This window comes from Ambystoma mexicanum, chromosome 6p (genome assembly GCF_040938575.1).
Source record: "Ambystoma mexicanum isolate Mex_15411 chromosome 6p, UKY_AmexF1_1, whole genome shotgun sequence".
In the NCBI taxonomy this organism is placed as follows: Eukaryota; Metazoa; Chordata; class Amphibia; order Caudata; family Ambystomatidae; genus Ambystoma; species Ambystoma mexicanum.
Window position 1 is genome coordinate 95,731,176 of NC_090935.1, and position 23,874 is coordinate 95,755,049.

Consider the following 23,874-nt stretch of genomic DNA (forward strand, 5'->3'; position numbering starts at 1 on the left):
TAGGGCCCCTGGGGAGGGAGGATGGGAGAATCCAAGCAATCTAGAAGCGAGACAAATGAAGCGAGACAGGTTTTTTGACATAATGTGGGTGGCCAGCCGGGAGAGTTGCATAGATAATGGCTGATGGCTTGCCGGCCCTGGAGGTGGGCACCTTGAATGTGCGAGGTCTGAATACCCCCACAAAGAGATCCCTGGTTTGCAGGGAGTTTAGAAGAGCTAAGCTAGACCTGCTTTTCTTGCAGGAGACTCATTGGGCCCGGGGGAAGGAACTCAAGATGAGGGGAGGAGGAATCGGCGAGATTTTTTGCACATCACACAGGTCTAAGAATAGGGGAGTGGCTATTTTGCTAGCAAGGAGCATAGGCTTTGAGCAGGAAGCGACCCTGAAGGACCCCGAGGGCCGCTACCTAATGGTAAGGGGCTCACTACAGGGGACCCCCTTAACCCTCGCAGTTGTATATGGTCCAAATGAAGGCCAAGCCCAGTTCTGGGAGGAAGTAAGGGACAGGCTAAAACTCTTTGTTCATGGTAAAATAGTGGTAGGGGGAGATTTTAACATGGTCCTAGATCCGGCCTTAGATAGGAAGCGACTTGGCCCTCCAAACGTTATACCTGCAGACGAGGCCACGGCACGCAGCTTCCTGAGGGTCAACACCGAGCTGGGCCTGGTCGACACGATTCCGTCCCCCAGGTCTGACGTCCCCTCGTTCACGTACTACTCGGCCATTCACACCTCATTCTCCAGAATCGATTATATTCTGGTGGACGAGACGCTTCGCCCACACGTCTCGGGCTACAGTGTTGACTCGATCCCTTGGACGGACCATGACATGGCCCGCATCACTATAGCTGAGGGCTGGCACGCGGAACGCAGAGGCCGCTGGAAATGCAATGACTCCCTTCTCAAAGACAAGGTCATTGCACAGGAAGTGCTAGATGCCATAACGAAGTTCTTTGATTTGAATGATAATGGGGAAGTCGGCATACACACACTGCGGGACGCCTTTAAGGCGACCCTATGAGGCGTGCTAATCAAAATAGGAGCCCAGAAGAAAAGGGAAAGGGAGGCCCAGGAAAAGACCCTAAGGGATAAGATAGCCCAGCTCCAGCCTGGTGGCCCTCTGGACCGGCTGCTCGAGCGCGACCAGGTCACTGCCCTGGAGGACTATAGACTCCAACTAAAAGACCTCCTCCTGCACAAAACAGAGAGGAGCCTCCAGATGGTGAAACAAAAATATTACGACAAAGGGGATAAGGCAGATAGTATCCTAGCCTGGAAACTGAGGGAAGTCCAACGAAGCAGAATGGTCAAGGCGGTGGAGGACGCCCATGGGACGATAGGCTATGATTCTCCCCACATAGGGGAGGCTTTCCGCCACTACTATGAGAAACTATACACCTCAGAATATGACGAGGGCGATGCCCAGATAGGGAGCTTCCTGGAATCTATTCAAGTCCCGGCCTTAACAAAAGAGATGTCGGAGGGGCAAGAGTGGCAGGTCACCGAGGAGAAGATAGACAAAGTGATTAGCGGGATGAAGGTGGAAACCTCCCCGGGGGAGGATGGTTTTACAGTGTACTTTTACAAGAGGTTCCGCTCCAGCTTGGCCCCGCATCTGGCGAAGCTCTTCAATTCTGTCCTCTAAGGAGGTATTCTCCCCGACTCCATGATGGGAGCCATTATAGCAGTACTGCCCAAGGAGAGTAAAGATCCCGCAGAGTGCTCCTCATACCGCCCAATATCATTATTGAACACGGATGTCAAGATCTTGGCCAAGGTGGTGGGGAGGCGGATGGAGGGGATAATGCCAAGGTTGGTTCATGGGGATCAGGTGGGCTTCATAAGAGGGAGACAGGGGTCGGACAACATCTGTAAAACAATAGATCTGTTCCACTTCGCGCAGGAATCTGACCTGGACGCATATGTCCTCTCCCTAGATTCCGAAAAAGCTTTCGACAGGGTGGAGTGGAGATACATGGAACTCCTTCTCCAGAAAATGGGCTTCGGGTCGCACATTAGGAGCTGGGTATCGGCACTCTATAGAGCCCCCACAGCGAGGGTCCAGGTGAACGGGAGGTTGTCCGAGTCCTTTGCACTTTCACGAGGGACCAGGCAGGGTTGTCCCCTCTCCCCTTTGATATACATCCTCACGATAGAACCGTTAGCTATAGCGATCAGAGCGCATGCGGGCATCAGGGGGATTAGCAGAGGCAATGTGGAACTTAAGCTATCCCTGTTTGCGGACGACATCCTTGCCTATGTGGTGGACCCGGCCGCCTCGCTCCCCCTTTTTGTCCCTGGTGTCCACATTTGGCCGCTTCTCCGGACTGAGAATCAACACAACCAAATCAGTCCTGCTCCCAATGAAAGTACGAGACCCCGAGCTGGACCCTCTGCACAGGTTCGAGGGAATTGCGGTGGGAAAGACCTTCATCCGATACCTGGGAGTCCTGCTAACTAGGGATCTATCTAAACTAGCCTCCACCAACTATGACCCTATAATTGCAGGGATCAGGTCAGATTTGAGGAGATGGGACAAGATGATCCTGTCCTGGTACGGCCGGATGACAGCGGTCAAGATTAATGTCTTACTGATGCTTCTGTACCTGTTCACTGCGCTCCCCACCATCATCCCAGAGCAGACCTTCAGGGTCCTACAAAACGCAGTCCAAGAATTCATATAGCAGGGGAAAACCCTGAGGACCGGGAGAGCGACCCTGACATTGCCGAGGGAGGAGGGGGGGTTTGGGCTACCTGATTTCCGCCTGTACTTTTGGGCTGCACAGTTTAGGGTACTCTTGGAACACATGAAAGAAGGGATGGGGACATATTGGGCTTACTTAGAGGACATGGACGCCCACCCCCTGAAGGTCAGGGACCTCCTGTGGGCCCCACGCAAATCTATCCCAGGGAAGTTAAGAGGTCACCCGACCCTGGGAGTTCTTTGGGAAATTTGGAAGGAGGATCCACAGACAGCCTACCTTACTTCATGGCCGTCCTGGATGTCCTCCCTTTGGTGACTCCCCCTTGACCAGGGCAGGAGGGGGTTTCGAAATTCCCAGATCTGGTCTGACTTGGGGATGGAATGGGCTGGGCAGATGTTCATGGAGGGAGAGCTCCTCTCATACGAGTACCTGAGGGAGGCACTCGGCCATGGGTCCCTAACTATTTTTGAATACCTCCGCCTCAAGGGCATACTGTGTGACCAAACAAGGGGCCAAAATTTGAGGAGGCAGCTGACTCCCTTTGAAAAGTTCTTAGATACAGCGACCTCGAGAAAGGGCGCGGTGTCGAACATGTATAAAATCTTGAACACTTTCAACCTCACCGGGAGAAAGGGGCTTCCGCTCATTCTGGGACGATTTGGTGGGGGAGGTCATTTCAGAAGACACCTGGTCAATAATTTTCAAAACCGCTTTCCATGGGAACTTGTTCACCGCAGATATGGAGCATAACTTCAAGATATTGCAGGGGTGGCATAGGCACCCAGTGAAACTGTCTAAAATGTTCCCAGGTGTTACTCCGATGTGCCCGAGGGGATGTGGCCAGAGGGGATCCAGGAACCACATGTGGTGGCTTTGTCCGAAAGTTCAGGTCTTCTGGGGAAGAGTACGGGCCTGGATTGCGGAGGTGTCGGATGAGCCTCTCCCCCAGGACCCTTTGTCGATGTTGTTGGGCGTACCCCCGGAAAACATGGAAATATATAGATATCCAAGGATGATGGAAACAATGCTGCGGGCGGGGAGGGTGGCCCTGGCACAGAAGAGGAAGAGCCCGGAACCCCCCTCCAAGGAGGAATGGCTGAAGAAAGTAAGGAATATGTTCTTGATGGACAAACTCACAGCTATGGTGAACAATGACCCAGGGCCTTTCATGGCTAATTGGTATGGGGTGCAACAATCTTGGGGATGGGACGTCCACTGACTCGAGACACTGGCCCGCACCGAGGGGGGGAGGAGGGCCCGGAGTCCAGCTGGGTTCGCTTTGAATGCCCACGACCGGGGGAACAGCAACGTCGACCTCAGCCGGCAAAAATGGTCACCTACCACATCGTCTCCTGAGTACAGGAGAGGACAAGGCCGCTCATTGTCTCTCACGTTTGAAGTTATATCAGGATTGCGGGGGGGGGTATTGTTGGGGAGGGGGGTGAGGGAAGGGGGGGGTTAAGGGTTGAACGGGACAGTCAATCGCTTTGTGAGCCTTATGGGTTACTCAGCCCGGTTTGTAAAATTAAGAAAATGCCAATAAAACCAAAGTTTTAAAAAAAAAATGTCCATCTGGGCATTGTGCGGACTCGATGTGGTGTGCATAATGTGCTTTTGTGGCCTGTGCGTTTCTTCCCAGCGAATCTAGTTCTGTCGAGAATATACCATTTTTTTGTTTGGTATGTCATTTGTACCTTAGACATTCTCTAGTCTACTGTTTTCTTCTTTGAGATGGCAGAGGTTGGCGGTGAACCTTCTTGTGACTTGCTTCTTTTGGGAATATTTCAAGGGCTTCTTTGGTGCCAGTATATCAAGAAATTGTGGGATCCGGTCAAGAAGTCAATGGCATTGGTTGTCGGTGTTCCTGGCTGAGTCGGTCAGGGGCGATGGGGTTTGGATGTTTCCAGTTTTGACAAGGTGCTCTTCTCGAATATCAAGGTGGTCACCTCCCACCCCCAATGCACTTACCTGTTTCCTTCAGTAGTGACACTCTCCTTAACGAAAGGTAAGGAGAGTGCCATGGTAGTGATATTTTCATTGCAGAAAACTCCAAAGTAGAATGCGGCATCCCATTCATTCATACAAAATACTTACACAAGATGGCCGCCACGGAGCAGGTATATGGGGTGCCAACCAGAACCCCTCTTCCATTTCTGGCTGGAACACACAGTAGCGGGGGCACCGCCGCTGCTATAGAAAAAAGGAAACATGGGCTGGGGATGGGTGGTACAAGCAAACAGAGAGGAAAGGAAGAGAAGATGGTGGGGCAGGGGAAGCAGCCGTCAGCTTGATTGGAACGCGGACTTGGATCATAGTATAGACCCCGTGATTCAAGCAAACTGATTGGTTGCTTCCCCCACTCCGGGTGCTACCAATACTTTAAAATGAAGGGTGTCAAGATTTGTTGAGGAGGATTTAGTGGATGTGTTATACTTTTACTCTAGCCAAAGTTTGAAATGTCCCTCTTTGTTGAGGTGTTGGCCACCGATCATGATGTTGACTTTCACATCCACAAAGTTGCCTGGAAACGAGGAATTGGATGAAAGGGATATGTGGACTCAGAGGAAGCAGTGCGTGTGCGAGGTTGTGCAGAGTTGCAGGAGCGAATTGCAGCCTAAGATGGTGTCAGAGTGTGAATCTCTTGCATGGAAGGGATTTCTGTGCGATTCCACATCCTCGCTTGGTGCCGCAGTTGGTGAATTTGATTTTATAATCTGAGGGGATGACCCGTTGTATAACTGCTGAGTGGTCATCAATGTGCACGTTGTCGATGTTGGTACTGTGCTTTGATATTGCATGGCATTGATGGGAAAGGCATCTGGTGCTGTGGTTGTTCTTGGTTTTCTCATATGGTTCTGTTGTGTCTTTCGGGTGATTTGTTGGCTGGGGCCATGGATTTTGGTTACACGTTTGTGTTGGGTTGGTGGTTCTTTTAGGGGTGAGATTGGCTTCTTTGCTCCTGTGTAAATTGGTATTAGGGAGGCCTTTTATGATAAATGGTGCAACCTGTGGTGTTTCAAGGCAGGATGGGAAGGAAGTTGCTGGTGTTGTTTTTGGGTTGCTGGGCAATTGCAAATGTAAATTGTAATTGGTTATTTATAACACGCTTAATACCCAGAGGTTTCTAAGCACAGACTCGGGGATCGAACCTGTGTTGCTTTGCGTCTTCTTGCTTCCAAGGCAAGCGCCTTGCCCCTGAGCTTTCCTCCCAAGACCAGGGTACCTTCCTGTATTGACGGTGTTTGTTAAGTTTCAGAGTCCATCAGAGGTTCTGTGTTAGATAATCCTTCTCTCCCTTTGGCCAGGTTTTCCAGGAATGGAATGGTGTGTGTGTACGGTAGGGAGGTGTCTGCTCCGCATTGTCACTGGTGACTCAGGCGCTATCTTGATACGTAAGAGGTTGGAGATATTGCAGGCCGGTCATTGACAACACAGGTGGAGATTCTTCTGAACTAATAGGTCAGTGTCTAAAATGATGACTCTGTTAGTTTTGATGCTTTATTGAAGGGTCTGCGCTGCGCGGGTTCATACTTAATTTTTTCAATATATGAGGTGTCTCTGTAATAAATAGTCAAATTCAATCAATCTGATATGAGGCTTGATTTCTGACTCCAAGTCCCTTTTGAATCTCCTCATCACCTACTTAAAATGGGCACACCCTAGTACTCAGGATTTCAGAGGTGAACACGACCCCCCATGGCCAAGTCAGATAGTAATGGGCATACCTTGAAAGCCTCCTTCAATAATGGCTGATCCTGGCTCTTGTTGGTCTGCCAGGGCTTCAAGGCACCCCTGCCAGCGTCCGCACGTAGACTTTCTCCAAACACGTCAACGTAGAAGAACACGTAGTCGCCGTTGGTGAGATCCTCCTTGTGGGCCTGCAGCATGATCCCGTGTAGCATGTCCAGGGGGCCACAGATGTAAATAACTGCAGAGGAAGAAGAAGAGAGTGCCTGCTTCAGTCAACAGACAGTGGACACTTATGCAAACCGCCTACCAGGTGGGGGCAAAAGGGAACAAAGAAACCCGCTGGCCCCGCCCCTCTCGCCATATCCTTCTAAGTGTGCCCTTATACCCTATCATGGCAATTGGGTCCATATTACTGCAGCCTGTTGCTTTATGCTAAGGGTCTGCACTCGCCCGATCTTTTGAACTACCACTCCCATGATCCCTCACCATTGAACATGAAGTCTGTGGAAGATGGTAGTTGCAGTCCAAAGCATCTGGAGAGCCAAGCAATATATTTAGAGTGATTCTATCAAAATGAGATTTGACCAAAATTATTTCAGAGGTGGCTTATTTAATAAATTGGCACCACTTAAGTTTTCAAATCGAATAAATATGAACAATTGGCACACAAAAAACCCGATGTAGTGTGTGCTGTATATATTACTTTTTCAATGCTTAATAAGAATGCTGTTTTAAGTCAACACTAGGAACATGTGTGAATCGATGAGTAGCTGGGGCCAGCAACCAATTTTCCGTAGGATGTCAGAGGAAATGCTTCTTACAGAGGAAAAACAACTCATTTTTTGTGTGCACATTATTTTTTACAAATAACGCATTTGAAAATTCAAGCATCGCTAATTTAATAAATAATCCACTTCTCTAAGAACCTTGCAAGAGGCTCCCTTCGGGAAAATTAACTAAAACATCATTTTTTTTAAAAAAGGCAGAGGAGACAAGCGCCCTTTATTTATATAATCATTTATAACACGCTTAACACCTGCGCTGCCGTTTCTAAGTCCGGGATCAGGATTCGAGCCTGTGTGGCGCTGGCTTCTCTTCTTTCCCAGACAAACGCTTTGCCCCTAGGCTATGCTTCCTCGCCTGTTCCCGACTCACACTCAGCTTCCAATTCAGTCACTTATCTTCTACGGGAACACTTGCCAAACGCAAGCATGGAACAGCTGATTTACCAAAATGGAGGTCTGTGCCCAGTCTGCGCACACAGCCGGTACACACAGACAAGGTAAGAACTCTTCCCTTCCCATGGAGAACAGCATAACTAAAGAAGCCCACTCGTGGATCACCCCACCGTTGCTGCCAATTTACCACCCTCACCCTCCCCTGTTAGCTCCCTGCTCGCTTTTTCTCTGATTCCCTCACTGTGTTCCTCCCCCTAGGATTGTAAAGCGCTCTGTTGCTTCCTGAAGCTAGGTCCACGCTCAATAAATACCCTGATAATAATAATGATAGCATACAAACTCTTAACAGTTCTGTCTTGTAGTAACCTCCATAGGAAGAGTCCTCCGTAATTCCAATCGCGCTCCTGTCCCCAACTGCATAAGTCACCTCTAAACCTCCTACCACAAAACACACCCACAGACCACCTCACACACAGCAACTTCATGCCTACCAACGCAAGGACAACATTGATGGAGACATGCCAAAGTTCACATCCTTAGCTCTCGCACACCATGCCCAAGCCAGCAGCTAATCTGGTCTCACAGAACATCCCCAAATAGTGACTGCCAAACTACCTTCAATCAGACCAGCAAGCACCCAGAACTCAGGTCTTCTGGGCTCACTAATCAACATCTCAAGTTTCGCACGTGTCTGCCCCTCTATGCCATCCCCTTAACTTTTCTTGCAGAACCACGTACAGCAAGGCCACCAAAATGGCAGAAGGGCACTATTTTTTAAAATGTGTTTATTTATTTATTTATTTATTTATTTATATATACATGGAGGACCAAGTCTCTTTTGATTACAAAATAGCATACAATCTCGATAAGAGATAAGATTTGACAGGAAGTGGTGAGCTACTTAAAATGGGGTGAGTTTGAGGGACATTGTAGGCAGTACGGCCAGCTGGATGACGTGCTAGAGTGGAGGCAGAGAAAGTGAGGAACAGAGGCAGATTAGTGGTGAGGGAAAATGTTAGCTAGCTGGCAGATGAGAGGTAGGTTAAGAGGGTAACTCAGAGGTCTGGAGGTAGGCTTTCAATTTGGCTTTGAACAAATCCATGTGGACTGTTTCTCTGATGTCCGGGGAAGAGAATTCCATGCTAGCGAAGCAAGAAGAGAGAAAGAGAGGAAGCGAGAGGAAGCCCAGGGAGGGCGAGGAACCACAAAGGTAGTCGAGGAGACACAGTGGACATTGCAGAGTTCAATTATTGGCTTCGTTAATGAAGATCGGCAGAGCATCCTTTTCATAGCCTAGTCCATGCTACGAATGATTACGCTGAGGCTCAGAATATCTATATCATAGACCCTTCCAAGATGCCAAATATCCCTGTACCTATCTACTCAATTTCCATAGATTAACGAGTCGAAAAGGGCATTGCTGTGTCATTTTAAGCTTCAGTATCAGATCATGGAGCTTTGGATAATAACAATAGCCTTATAGATAGTGCATAATGCTGTATCACAGTGCAATGTTTGCTGCAATTATCACCCAATAAAGTGATACTCAATGTATCAAATCGGAGGGGCGAAGAGCTGATTCGGCGATGCCAGGAATTGAACTTCAAGTCTTAGCTGAGTGCTTAACCCCACGCGTGATACAATCAGCGCAAGATGCCTATGTCACAAGGTCACGTGTGCTCCTGTAGAGCATGGTTTTCAGGTGGTGGGACAGGTATTCCTGGATTCTGTACAGTAGGCTGGCTAGATGACCATATAGGTGGCAGTCTGCGATATTATAGGATCTGCACTATTGAGGGGTCAGCTTGAACATGAACCTCAGGCCCATATTGTTGTGTTTTTATATGACAAATTATTTTTTCTGATTTGTGTAATGTATCCACTACTTTGAGTTTCCAAGCTATTCGTTTGACGCTACGCACTCTCTACAAGCAACACATTGTGACATAACAGAATCTCCAAAAGTGATGACTTATGACATCACAGCTTCTAAAATAGTAGCAAGTCAAAGCATCACCCACTTTTGGCAACTGATGGGTCATTACTGCATTGGCTTCTGCCAAGTGCCATGCCCTAACATCACTGGTTCTCTACAGGTGATGAGTTGTGACCTCATGAGCTCTCTACAAGTAACAATATTTACATTTTTTTTAAAAACAGTAAGGTGGAACTTCTACAAGCTCTATAGTTTATTACAGCAGGGAGAACAGGGATTCGAACAATTAGGAAAGTCCAACTGGGCAACAATCATATAAGTAAAATATAGAGATGTAAATGAAATGATATTTTATTTATATTGCGCTCGTACACAAGTGTTTCAGAGCGCAACAAGGCAAAAGGGAGGGGAGCAGGGGAGAACACAACAATGATCTTACTAGGCCCAGTGACATTAAGAAAGCGCAAGTGCATGGAAAAGGAAGAAGGGGTGAAGTGCATGGAAAGGGGGGGAGTGGAAAGTGCATGGAATAGAGGAGAGAACAGAATAAATACTAACTAAAATAAATAATAAATAAGGGCTTTCCACCATGGTAGTGCAGCCAGCAAGTGGCAGGTGAAAGTTAGTCAGAAAGATATATCTGATAAGTGCAGAAGAAACGTGGGAGGGGGGCTGTAGGGGTACATATACAGAACCCTAGTTCAGATGGTGGCCTGGAGGCAGTGCAGGAGGGTGGCAGGGTGGGCAGGTACCTGGGCCCGAATGACAGAGGGTGGCCAGGTGCACGATGCCAAGAGAAGAAACAGATCAACAGGGGGGAAGGGGGCAAAGGCAGAGGGGAAGGTCTTGAGGTGCTTCCGGAACCAGTGATGGTTTTCCTCAAGTTTTAAGGTGGCCGGGAGGCTATTGCGAAGGGAGACCCCGGCCGAAAACAGAGATCTACCCCCAGCTCGTGTCTCTGCAAAACAACTAACCCTGAGGGAGTTAGAAGTAGAGGAGTGAAGGGCTCGAGAGGGGAGGTATTTACGGAGGAATAGTTGAAAGTACTTTGGACCAAGACCCCAGAAATCCTTGTGGACAATGCAGCGGGTTTTAAATGTCATTCTGGCTCTATAGGTTAGTTAGAGCAGCTGTACACAATTTAGTTACATCAGTAGCTGTGAGTGTGAGTGGCCTGCAGTGGCTTAAGACTCTAAAATCAATTTAAAAAATCACAAGTACCTTCTAAAAATACAAAGATTATTCTGAAAACACTAGGGCCCATGGGGGAAGATGGGCATGGAAAGTGCCACCCAACCGTTAAAGGTAAATAAAACTCACTTTTAATGGGTATAGTTTTAAAATTTTCAAACATTCTCCCATAGGAAACAATGGGGTTGGCCCTAGTGGCAGCTGGTGAATTGATTAATTGGAGGCGGCGTAAGCATTTCCTATGAATGTGCAGGAGCGACCATGTGCAGTAAGGCAGAACCAACCCACCAAGGGGGATTCTGATGGGCTCTTCCACCTCAGAATATTTTTATAATAATGGATAAAAATGAAGCATTTTCCAGCACACATTCTGTAAACAATTGGCTAAAAAGCCACACAGTTTTCACTCAGTTTTGTACGGTAACACATCCAAAAACTCCAATAGATGCCAAGTCACCAACATACAGGAGAACTTTCCAATGCATTTTCATGATGTCTTTGCCCACAACACATTACACTAAACTACCAATGTAAAACAACATTTTCACGATGGCTGTTATCAAATATGTATGTGCTGCCAGCACCAATATGTGGAAGTGTTTCTCATGCCCCTAATGCCAGTTATGATACGTTGAAAAAAACATATCTATGCTAGCTTTGCTAATATGCCAGTATCCCCAGTTACGAACATACTTCTGTTGGCTGTGCACATAATGCCAGTAAAAAGCAATGCCATTGTATAAAAACATATATATGATGACTGCACCAATGTAGACAGTATGCACACGTAAGAACACTCATCATAGTGGTTTAGCACAAAATACTAGTAAAAACTTCCATGCCGCCTTAAAAAAACATGTCTATACCAATAAAGGCCAGTGTACCCACACAAGAACACTCATCATGTTAGTTTTGCCCATAATACCTGTAACAATTGCCATGCCATGTAGGAAAACATGTCAATACTGGATACATCAATGTAGGCCAGTATGCCCATGTAAAATCACTCATCATGTTGGTATTTCCTATAATCCCAGTAATAAATGTCACGCCATGTAATCTTGCATCCCTACATAGGAATACTGATCATATTTGCTTTGCTCAAAATGCCAGTAATAATATTATACCACATGTAAGAAAACATGCCCACACTGTCCCACCAATGTATGCCACTATGGCCAAATAAGAATACTCATCATGCTAACTTTACCCACAAGGCCAGTATAAAATGCCCTGCTACTGTAAGAAAACATGACCATACTGAATGCACCAGCGCAGGCAATTTTGTCCATGTAAGAACACTCATCGTGTTAGTCTTGCCCGCAATGCCAGTAGGAAGTGATATGCCATTGTAAGAAAATAGTCCATAATAGCTGCACCAATGTTGACCATTATCTCCATGTCAGAACAGTCATCATGTTAGCTTTGCCCATAATGCCAATAAGAAATTATATTCCATTGTTTATAAACATGTACATACTGGCTGCAACAATGTAATCCAGTGTCCTCACTTAAGACCACGCATCATGTTTACTTTGACCATAATTCCAGTAAAAATGAAATGTTGCTGTTAGAAAACATGTCTATGCTGGCCGCACTAATGTAGATCAGTATGACCATGTAAGAACACTCATCATGTTGGCTTTGCCAATAATGCCAGTAAAAATGCCATGCCAGTCTAAGAAAATATGTCTAGATTGGCAGCACAATGCCCATGCAAGAATATTCCTCCTGGCGGATTTGCACATAATCAATTACAATCGTTTCAAACCTCCTGGGTCCTCGCTATTTTTTGCAACTGAGCAATTGATCTCTTTCCATTATGCAACACATAGCTAGTATATGCGATGAAAATTACGTGCACAGGCATTGTACCTTTAAGATGCAAAAATGAGATGTGATTGACATGCTTAACAGCGTCAAGAGGTGAGCTTCTCACGGCTGGTCACATAAGGAGCGGGGGGCTTCACATTGTAGAGACATGAAGGCATTTCATACCCACGATGATAGAGATTAGGTGAGCTGAAAATGTACTGTGACATGACACTAGTCCAGTACCTTCAAGTAATGCTTGAAAATGACGTATCCTCCATGATCAGGTCTGTGAGTTCCGGAATCACTTGTATTTATGGACTTCGGTGGCACCATCCCAGATGCGAGCACTTTATTTACAAGCCACAAGACGTTCTGTAGAAAGGACATTGTCCGGAAGTGTTATACCGCTTGGCGGAAGCCATCAGGGGAGGAGGGGGGGGAGTGTGCAAAGAGAGCAAAACACATGAGCCAGCGAATGAATATCACAGCCACGAGGTTGCATTCTAATTTTAACACTGCGTTTTCCGGCAGAAATGGTGCCGAACCTAACTAGTAATTAGATGTTGTGCATCTCTTGGCGGCGGTTAATTCACACACTGGTGGCCATGTCATTGATTTTGGTCTATGTCTGATCTATTTACACAGATGTTTGAGAGGCCCTGAAGAAAACTGCCACATTCGGGATCTTTTTCCTGCTACGGTTCAAACTAGCACAGTGGGAGGTCATGAAAATTGTTATTAGGGCGCCTCAACACTGAGCTAGTAGGCCTTGAGTATATTACATGATGGTCTTTAATTGTCAGTATCCGCCTCAGAAATGGATGTGTTCCTTTAAATCTAAATGCACTATAGCACTTTGGTCAACAAGATTCTTTCAGTATTCTCATACTTTCATGTTACTTGATTATAATGTGTTTGTCCTTGTTTATCATGTTTGATACTTTTTATGACTTCATATAACTAATTATGTATTTATTTTTATCCATTTGGGAAAGAAATAAAAATACTATTGAAGATAGGACACAGATGTTTGAATTTCTACACAGGAGGTCGACTCTATTATTGTGAGGTTCGAAATCGGTCCTGTCTTCATTTTTTCGACCGATTGGATATTCCAGGTGGTACCAGCTTTTGTTTTATTTACTTATTATCTACCCCAGGTGCCAGTGATTTATGGGGTTTCCTGGAATCGTTGTGTGTCAGCTTTGCACATAATGGCAGTAATAATTGCCAATCTATGATAACATTCCCATATAGAGTGCACCAATGTAGGCCAGTATGCCCACAAAAGAATACTTGTTGTGTTGGCTTTTCCATATTGTCAGTAAAACATGCCATGCCATTATGAAAACATGTGCATACAATCTACAGCAATCAAGGCCAGTATAGTATCACCATTTAACATCACTCATCATGTTTACTTTGCCCAAAATGCAGTAAAAATGACATGTCATTGTTAGTAAACACATCCGTACTGGAAGCACCAACATAGGACATTATACCCATTTAAGAACACTCCTATTTACGTTGCCCATAAAGCCAGTAACAATTAAATGTGACTTTATGAAAAAATCTCAATTTTGGCAGAACAATGTAGGATGCTCAAACCAAATAAGAACACTCATCAAGTTTACTTTGCCAATAATGCCAGTAACAATTGTACGCCTCTGTCAGAAAACATGTCCATACTAGCTGCAACAATTTAGGCCAGTATGCCCACGTAAAAACACTTGAATGTTGGCTTTGCCCATAATGACATTGCAAATAATATGGCACTGTTAGAAAACAAGGCAAAACTGGTTTTGCCAATTTGGTACAGTATATATTCATAGGCATTTGTACAAGCGCGCCTAACCCCGGGTATCTGGGCGCTGGCTGCAGTAAGGTTACAGGAAGTCATACATCAGGCATACATGCAAATAGTAGGTAAAACAGGTAGAAACATTTCATGGTGATTTCAGTGACTTAGCAGCTTTGTTTAAATAGGAGTAGAGTCAATTGGATCAGTAGTAAGCAAGTATTAATATCTCTGTGTGGTCTTAGAGGCTTTGTTTGAAAAGCCAGGTTTTGAGCTTTTTGCAGAAGGAAGTGTGTGAGGGTTCTGACCTGATATCAAGTGGTATGGTGTTCCATTGTTATACGGCTATGGCTGGGATGTTTCTGCCCCCTGCTTTGACTCTTTTGAATTTAGGTGTTGTGAGGAGGTGTGAGGTTGATGTTCTAGTAGGTCTGGTGGAGTGGGAGGTGGAGATTTTGGAGAAGAGGTATTTTGGTGCTGTGTTGTGGAGGCATTTGTGCATGATGGCGAGGGTTTTGAACCTGACACGGTCTCGGACTGGGAGCCAGTGGCCATAATGTCTGGTGCTGAGATATGTTCTTTCTTGTGGTTGTTCAGAGCTGCACGCAACGCGTTGTTCTGAATGACTTGCAATTTTTTACGTTGCTTGCGGAGGAACCTGTGAATAAGGCCTTGCAATAGTCTAGGCATGAACGTTTGAGGGCTCTAGCTAGTGTGGTGCAGTTATCCATTGAGAGAAAGGGTCTGCAAGAAGTAATGAGTTTGGCTGTGTAGGCTGCCGCTGAAGCTGTTGCCTTGACTTGTCTGGTTAGTGCTAGCGATGAGTCCAGGTAGACCCCCAGTGTTTTGACTTCTTTTAGGATGAAGATAGTGTTTCTGTCGATAGAGAAGGATTGGTATATGGTGTCCAGTTTTTTGCGTCGCAGTGGCTTCCTACTAGCAGGAGCTCTGACTTATCATCGTTGACACAGAGTTCATGTTTTTATGAATTGGTATGTTTTGAGGGCTGCGGCGTCGGTATTGTAGTCACCTCCGTTAGGCAGAAGGATCTGCGTATCATCCGCATAATTGGTATAAAGGATGCCCAGTTCATCCAAATAGTCGACGAGGGGCTTCATGAAAATATTGTAGGGTGTCAGCGATACACATGAGCCTTGTGGCACTCCACAGGGGACTGGGGCTGGGACGGCAGATGCTATGTTAGAGAAGACTATCCTGGTACGGTTGGACAGGAATGATTTGATCCAGGCAATGGCTTTGGTAGAGAATTGGGCAGGTGAAGATAGTTGTTGGTGTGTTAAAGTGAACGTTCCGAGACAATATTCGCAATTGGTATGAATTGTTTCTTAGTACTCTATATAGATCATAGGTAGTTAAACAAATGGTAGTTGAAATAACTAGACAGAGTCTTGCCATGGAATCATCTTGACTAGCAAACAATATATGTTGTATTTGATTTCTTATTGTTCAGCAGAACAGCCGACACGTGTTTCGACCAGCTTGGTCGTTATCAAGGCATCAGAGAATTTCACAAACTTAAATCTCAGGGAGCAGTCTGTCCCGTTTCTAAAGTATTGCGATGTCAATTGGAAATGTGAGGTTCTAATATGAGGAAAAGCTATATCATCATATAATAACAGATAGGTGATCCCAATAGATATGTGCATATGTTGGCTTGAAAGTGAAATTAGCTCAGTTCAATGAATCTTTGGTATTCAGGTAGTTGCTATTGGGTTCCAAGCAAAATATATGCACAGATCAATCCCTAGATATGCAATCCATGCATGTTGGAGTTCACGAGGGTGCTATCCCCTCGTGAATAGTGATAGTAGTTGGTATAAGATTGTATGATTCAGGAGGTCACAGGCCGCAGAGAGATCGAGGAGTAGTAGGATGCCTTTGTCTATGATCTCATCCATTTGGATTTTAAGGTCTCGTAATGTGGTTTCCGTGCCGTGTTTAGGGCGGTATCCGGACTGACGGGGGCCCAATAGGTTGTGAGTCTCGAGGTTCTCTTGTATATGTATCTACCTTTCTGATGAGGCCCAGCAAGTCGAAAATATGTCTCGGCTTGCTTGTGTTTCACTTTGTGGTTATAGTTTGTTCCACTGTTAGAAAAACATGGCCATAGTGGCTGCACCAGGGTGTGCTAGTAACCCCACATAATGACACTAATCCTGTTGGCTTTGCCCATAATGCCAGTAAAAATGAAATGCTACTGTTAGAAAACAGAGTCACCCATTAATTCTAAAGCTGATGGGTAATTCCTCGATCAAAATGTCTGACAAGCTAGACACTTCAGAAAGCCTTTATGAATATCGGGTTGTCCTTGTGTTTGCCTAGACCCATGCAGGGGGGTGGAGAGAGCATATTTGTCAATGAGTGCAACCCAGGTGAGATCATGTGAATTTCTCTAACTCTACAGTGCACGTAGGACATTAGCAACAGTGATAGTCATGTGTGCCAACCTTTTGTAAGTCAGGGACATCATTTCACCAAAATGCCAGGGGTAATGTAAGTGACATCACACGAACTTTGACATCTGATAACATCACAGGAAGTGTTGTCATTTGACCCCCACCCCGAAGAGATATCACGGGAAGTGGAGGAACACGACCTTTCACCCCTTTGCAAAACAGGAAGTGGCATCACATAGCATTGTTCCTAAGCAGACTACGAAAAATATGGTTACGATATCACTATAATGTGATATACATTTCATACAAGAATGGATCGCCTTATGTATCATTAAGATCAGTTTGTATAGGCCCATATTACCAAACTACTGTGAATGCAAGTCCAAGGCCAGATGATAATGACGTGTTATTATATAGCACTTACACTTCAGCGCTTTATAGAACAAATATACATACAATATCACCCAACCTGTGTTGGTACTCATTTATTGACCTCAGAAGGATGAAAGGCTGAGTTAAGGTGTTTGAGAACCGACTAACTCAATGACTCACCCCCTGAAGCATGCCTGAAATAAATCTTACATGAGTCTAGCAATTATTCTATAGAATTTTGGAAAGATAAATTATTTAGTATTCCCATTCTTTCTTATTTAGGGTCACTGCTGAAAGTGTTAGACTTGTGGAACCTCTGTAAAAATGTTAAGACGCATGAAGAAGAAAGCCAGCCACTCAGGAAGCAAATAGCAACGTGGCACTGGCCATAGCCCAGTACCTTGCAACAAAGTAAAGAATAAAATGTTTTTCTTCTTTTTTTTAGGGGTAGCAAGGGAGACCACAGAGGTTGCAAGGGAGACCTCAGGGGTCGCAGTTGCGACCCCTGCCGGCCCCTAAATGACGTCCCTGTTGTAAGTGCAGATATCTTGCCCCCCCTCTTTTGTACCCAAGGAAGGGTAATGCAGGGAAATAGGTAGGGAGCGCCTTGAGGTGAGTACGGTCAATCTAGGCCATACTGCGTAAGTTTATTCATTCATTCATTCGTGTACTCTTTCCTCGCACGTGCTCGGCGCTCCCTTTCCAGTCCCATTTCGCTGCTGATTACATTTCTTTCTCTGCCAGTAGCTCGGCGGGCAGCAATTACTGGAGTCACACCCTCCTTGTCTCCATTATCACCCCTTGGCACCGGCAGCTTTGGTCTCACGCTACACGATGGTGATAGCACACCGTAAATGAGACACGTTCCCTTCCTCGTGCTCACGCATTGACTTTCAGAGAAATCTGAACACTTCCAAACAAAAACACTGTCTTGCAAGCAGGTGCACAGTCGCCTACATAATCTATAGGTGAAATGCGCATCAGATATAGATGACTGAGCCAGAACGAGAGCAATTCAACCCAGTGGCCACCAGGGGCAACGTGCTCGAAGCAAGACAACACAGGTTCAATCCCCGGGTCCGGCTTAGAAACCTCTGGGTATGAAGCACGTTATAAATAACCTATCATAATGTTGTGTAAATTATCCAATTAATAACGTGAAGGTGAACTGACTTCTAAGCACCTTACCTGATGCCGCCCTTTTTGTGGGAGTTTTTCTAGTCCGAGAAACAAGCATTGAAAATATGGAGTATTATAAAGCCAGATGCTCCCCCTAAACTAGCTCTGGAGTGGTACTGCCCAAACACATGGAAACTAGGGCGGCTACTTCCCTGACTAGAATCAGAAAACACGCCAGTAAACACGTATATTTGCCCTACACTGGAGAGCCATAATCATGGTTTTCCTCCCTCCCCCTGCTAAGGGTATGATGTGTGTGTTGGAGCGGAGTCTTTCACTGGTCACCTGAATTGTTTAAATGGGTTCACTACATTGACCATAATTCCTAGAGACTGCAACTGCATTTATATTGGTTTCACCTGAATTGAATGGCAACTCAGCCTCCCTGATGAGTATTGCAGATACGAAAGCGCTTGGAGGAGAACAACAGTGCAAGAAGGGAATTAACCCTGAGAACTTTGTTGGAATTTAATCCTGTGAATGTTGTTGGATACTTGTTCAGGTAATATATTGACCAGGAATTGGAGTGTGTGCCTCGCACCTGCTTTTTTTAACAGTAAACACGTAGTCCTGCTCCCCCAGGGCATTGCCCCAAAACAGAACCCGACTTGAGCCACCAGTGGCAAGGACTGGCATTTCTGGACATTCTCCCAGTGCTTTCAGAATGTGTTCACCTGCGGGGCGGGAGGGGGCGTGGGAGGGAGGGAGGGGCGAGGCCTGGGTATCACAGAGCCAGTATTGGCTTTCTAATGCGTTTCGGGCAGCAATGGGCACCCCTCACAGAATATGCCAGGTGCCCCTGTCCCTACATTAACTCCAACATATACGTTGGGAACAAAAAGTCACATACTGACTGTTATGTGCTGAGCCTCCTATGAATGGCAGACCCTCATCCCAGCTCACAGCACCATGCTTGTCTTGGAGCTTGCAAAACAACACTGAGCAGCGTGAGCTTGATACCTGGTCCTGCACTTAGAGGCTGGACTCCGGCACGAAGCGTCATTAACTTGACAGGAGGAGCACCAGTCCCTACAGGCCATTCACAAGGCTGTACTCTAGGCAGCCATCCACCTGATCACTGCCCACTTCAAAAGGATGTGCACTGGTTCTCCCTCTCTAACTGCATTCAACATATTGCATTGTCTTCAAGAAATGTGGACTACCATTCGATCCATAACCGCTAATGTCCGGACACTTCTACACTACTCGCAGGCCCACACTTGCAAGGCCGAAGCATTCTCTATCTATGCACCGTGGCTTTGGAATGACCTCCATCTGACATTAAGGAAATACACCAAACGCCAACAATTGTTTCGGTCTCTAGGGCCAACATGGTCAGCGTGACCTTCTTCAGGACCAAGACACATTCTCATAGTATCACCTTAGTTTGTATGCATGCGTACAATAGTAAATTAAGAATGAGTGCTAGGGAGACAAGTTCATTGAAACTTTGTTGTGTCCCCTGCAAGGAGGACTTGTAGGGAGCCAGGTGAAATTTCCTAGCGGAAAACCCTTAGAGAGCACATGGTCGGAGACGCTATAAAAGGCTGGAGCTTTACCTTAGGTCACTTTTGTGTCAGGAACAAATGGATTGCCAGGGCTCGTTTATATGCCATGGCGTATGTTGAAATAGACCATTAGAAAAAACAAGACCCCCCCATTCGCCTGTATTTCTTTATTTCAAACCACAACAGACTCCATTGTCAGCTAGGGGGCCACAGAGTTGATAATAGTGTGAGTGGATCAGAGATTTTCTTACAGCAGTTTATGGATTTTTAATATATTAATAATATGATTTGTTTTCTTCTGTTTTCCATTTCTTGTCTTACTTAAGTCAGTTTGTCTGTTAAGAAGCAAATTGGTCATGAGAATTGTACCGTACTTAGTTTTAGGTTGTTTCCAAAAAATTGTTGTTTCAATTTTTTATTTATTTATTTATTTACTTTTTAAACACAATTTACTGGCATTTCATTGAAGTAGTTACAGTAAACAGTAAGCAGTACGCAAAAGGGCGTAGCATATAGATAAATATAAAAAGAAGAGCATTTGGGGTTGTGGGTTTTGTTGCACCGTGATGTTTCATGCACCGCCCGAGTTAGGGTTTGTGAGTTTTTTTATTCCGGGTACCCTCTGAATGCTGAAGTCTAGTCCTCTGCTTTCCCTTACAGTGTTCACTTCGCCCTATTTGGAGAGATTTCAATTGTTGTTTCAATTTTAAGGCAAATAAATAAATAAATAAATAAATATGATTATTAGGGAATTTATTGAATAAAGACATAGCTTCAGGAAGCAATGGAACACTTTACAAGTCATGGGGGAAGTACACAGTCAGGGATGCAGTGATACAAAGGAGAGGAGAGCAAACAACAGAAAAGGGGGAGGGCGAGCAGTTTGGCAGCAAGGGGTCAGCAAGCAACTAGGGGGGCCACAGAGGAAGAAGATCACCCAGTCTCAGGAAAGGTGGGGATTGTGTGTGGACCTAAGCATTGGGGAGGAGCTGTTCCTTGAGGAGGAGGCTTTTGAACTCCTTCCTGAATTGTAGACGTGAAAGGGCGAGTCACGTGTTGACAGGGGGGAGGTTCCAAATTCTGGCGGCATAGACAGAAAAGGCATGCCTTCTGGTTCTTTCCATTGCGCGCTGGTGGATTTCAAGTCTGCACCTGTCCTTACTTCTGGTGCATCATAGGTCTCCGGAGATGCAGAGCTTGTCTGCAAGGTAGATTAAGGACTTAATGAAGACAGCCTTGTAGATGATGCAGCAGGGTTTGAAGGTGATCCCTTCTTGAAGCCAGGGGCGGCTTGTCCATAATGGGAGAGGGGGTGCGATAAGCCATAGCTCTCGCCCACCATGGGGAAGACACCCCAGTCCAGTGGAAACATTGAGTATTCCCTCAGCTTCTTACTGCAGCTGTGGGAGTACCCCTAGGCTGGCCTAAAATGACAAAGGGAAACATGGTTTCCCTTTGACAGTTTATTTTCCCAACATGCATGTCTAATGGACCATGCAAGCCCGGGGGAGTTTTAGATCACCAGCTTGGCATGGCCCATTGGGGATGCAGTCAGGGGAATGGCACATTTGAATATGAGTATGCTCCTGCTACTTGAGGAATGAACGGGTGTGGCAACAAGATCATTTTTTACTGGGCCTCTATCATAGATGCCAGTTAAAAAAATGTGTTGATAAAGCAAGGATAATATGTGCTATTATGTGGCTAGACTGGCACATTTTTTACAGGCAGTCTAGACATTCCTTAGTGTGGGATGACATCTTTCACTGGGCATCTATGATAAAGCAAGCATAATAAGTGTTACTACATGGCTAGATTGGCATTTTGGTGCAGCAGGTCTAGACATTTCTTACATTGGCATGGCATTTTGTATCAGGCACCTATGATAAAGCAAGCATGATAAGTGTTATTACCTGAGTAGACTGACATCTTGGAGCAGCCAGTCTAGCTATTTCTTACTGTGCATGGTATTTTATTCTGGGCATCTATTATAAAGTAAGCATAAGTGTTATTATGCTTACTTTATAATTAAAAGTAAAGCAAACATGATAGATGTTATTATGTGTCTTGTCTGACATACATTGTGAAGCCTGCATGAAACAGTGCAGTTCGATGAAGGTAAGGGCGATGTGGTTGAACCTTCAGAGTCCTCTGATGACCCATGCAGCAGGGTGCCAGGTTGGTCCAGAATGCCTTTCAGAAGGGCTTTGCCACCATCCAGGTGGGAGAGGACCAAGGCTTGGACAGCGGATCTGAAGTTGTTTGCTGGGATGAAGGGCATGGGGAAAAGTGGGTACCACACCATTCGTGTCTTCCTTGCTACGTGCTCCTTGAAGACGAGGTGTCTCTTTTTGGCAGTATTTCATAATTCAGAATGAATCAGGCCAGAGTGAGTGTGATTCTTCTGTGCAGTGTTAGTCGAGCTGCACTGCGTGGCAATGTTTGTTTTCTGAGCAAGCGTTCACTTAGCCTCATCGTGTTGGCAATGAGGATAGCCCTATTAATAGCAGGGGCCACACATTCTCTGTTACCGAGCTTATCCGTTGGATAAACCCAGCCTTGGCTTGGTAGGATAGCTCAGTGGCAACGTGCTCGCCTTGGAAGCAAGACTACACGGAGCAACACAGGTTCGATCCCCGAGTGCGTGCTTAGAAACCTCTGGGTATTAAGTGCGTTATAAATAACCTATCATATCATAGCCTTCTGATTACAGCCAAAGGACACCACTCTTCTGCTGCCACATTGTGAGAAAGGAGAGACAGCAATGCCACCGCCAAAAGCACTGCCACTGAAATGGCTATGCCGTTCCTAGGCGAGGAAGGCATTTTTAACAATGGTGCTTCTTGTATATTGATGAGTTAGCATCACCCAGACCCCAGAGTACTGGATCCCATAGTCAGCCATGGGGTGCATAGGCCAATGATGTTTGCCTGTGCTTAGACTGCCTAACCCCCTTTCCTCTACCATCCCTGCCTCTCCAACCCCCACCGTCCACGTTCCGCCCCCACCCAGTACCCTGGAGTAAGTAGTTTTGCATAAATCACCAAATAGTGCTGCTGCTCTGTACCAGGGAGGGAGAGACTCGGCGCTAGACAATGTTTGCCTATCCCCTTCCTAGCCCACCTCGAGGCACTTTCCATCTTTAGATGCAAAGGCAACAAGTCCACAATGGCTCTACGTAATCCCAGCTTGGAGTTAGCGGGGGTGTGGGATGCCAGGGCAAAATGGCAGGGCAGACGATGGCAGTAGCTGCAAAACTGCTACGGGAAGTATGCCACAAAGGCGATGGTGCCCGGGACGATGGGTAGCCAGTGTATCATGGGCACGGTTCCATGTCTTAATATTGCAGCAAAAATGGCTGTGAATATATCGCACCAAAAATGTCCTGGTTTTCCGCCACAATCCTGTAAAGGATGCGGGGGACAACCCTGGAACCCCTGGACCCATTATACCATTTAAGGGGAGAGTGGGACACTGCCGCCACCCCCGCTCCCCTTAAATGGTATAATGGGGTACACCTTTACCGGGTCAAACTACAGCATTTTTGCCGCTAATTTTTTTACCAGCGGCATTTTTGCCGTGATTTTATTACCTGATACCCTGCCCTCTGAGGTCCCCTGTTGATGGCATTCAATGGGAAGAGGGGACAAGGAGGAATGACGGCACCTAGAAGTACAGCACTCATGCCACCACCAAGATGGCGCCCACACACACACACAGTGAGGTCCAGACACCGTGCAATAGGAGAAGATGCTGAGCAGCTCTGTCTGAGACCCTCCAAGCTGAGCTTGAGAGGCCCAAATGGAAGGCCCTTGCTTTGCCTTCCATCAGCAACCTGCGCGGGAAGTCAAGATAAAGCAAGGCTTTTCCAGAGTCTTCTAGATTCTTCCAGCGTCTTCCAGGTGCCCTCCTGTTTGAGGCTATTTTTCCTGAGGAAAAGATGGGTCCATTCCTGAGGCAGATAAGGCTGCCGGTTTGGGACAACGTTGACCAATGAGTTGACTCAGATGCCGGTGTGACGAGCCTGATGAAGAACTGGATGGCCCATGTGACAGACAGGCAGAGCGGCCAGTGAGACGATGGC

The 23,874-nt window shown here is 46.1% G+C and overlaps 1 protein-coding gene across 1 annotated transcript in view; it reads right to left on the bottom strand.

Annotated features, from left to right (window-relative positions):
• Positions 1-23,874, bottom strand: part of NPR2 (natriuretic peptide receptor 2) — a 558,288-nt gene that overhangs the window by 343,302 nt on the left and 191,112 nt on the right. Inside the window, exon 2 of the mRNA XM_069626775.1 lies at positions 6,432-6,634. Within this exon, the coding sequence (XP_069482876.1) occupies positions 6,432-6,634 (203 nt within the window). The remainder of the gene's footprint in view (positions 1-6,431; positions 6,635-23,874) is intronic.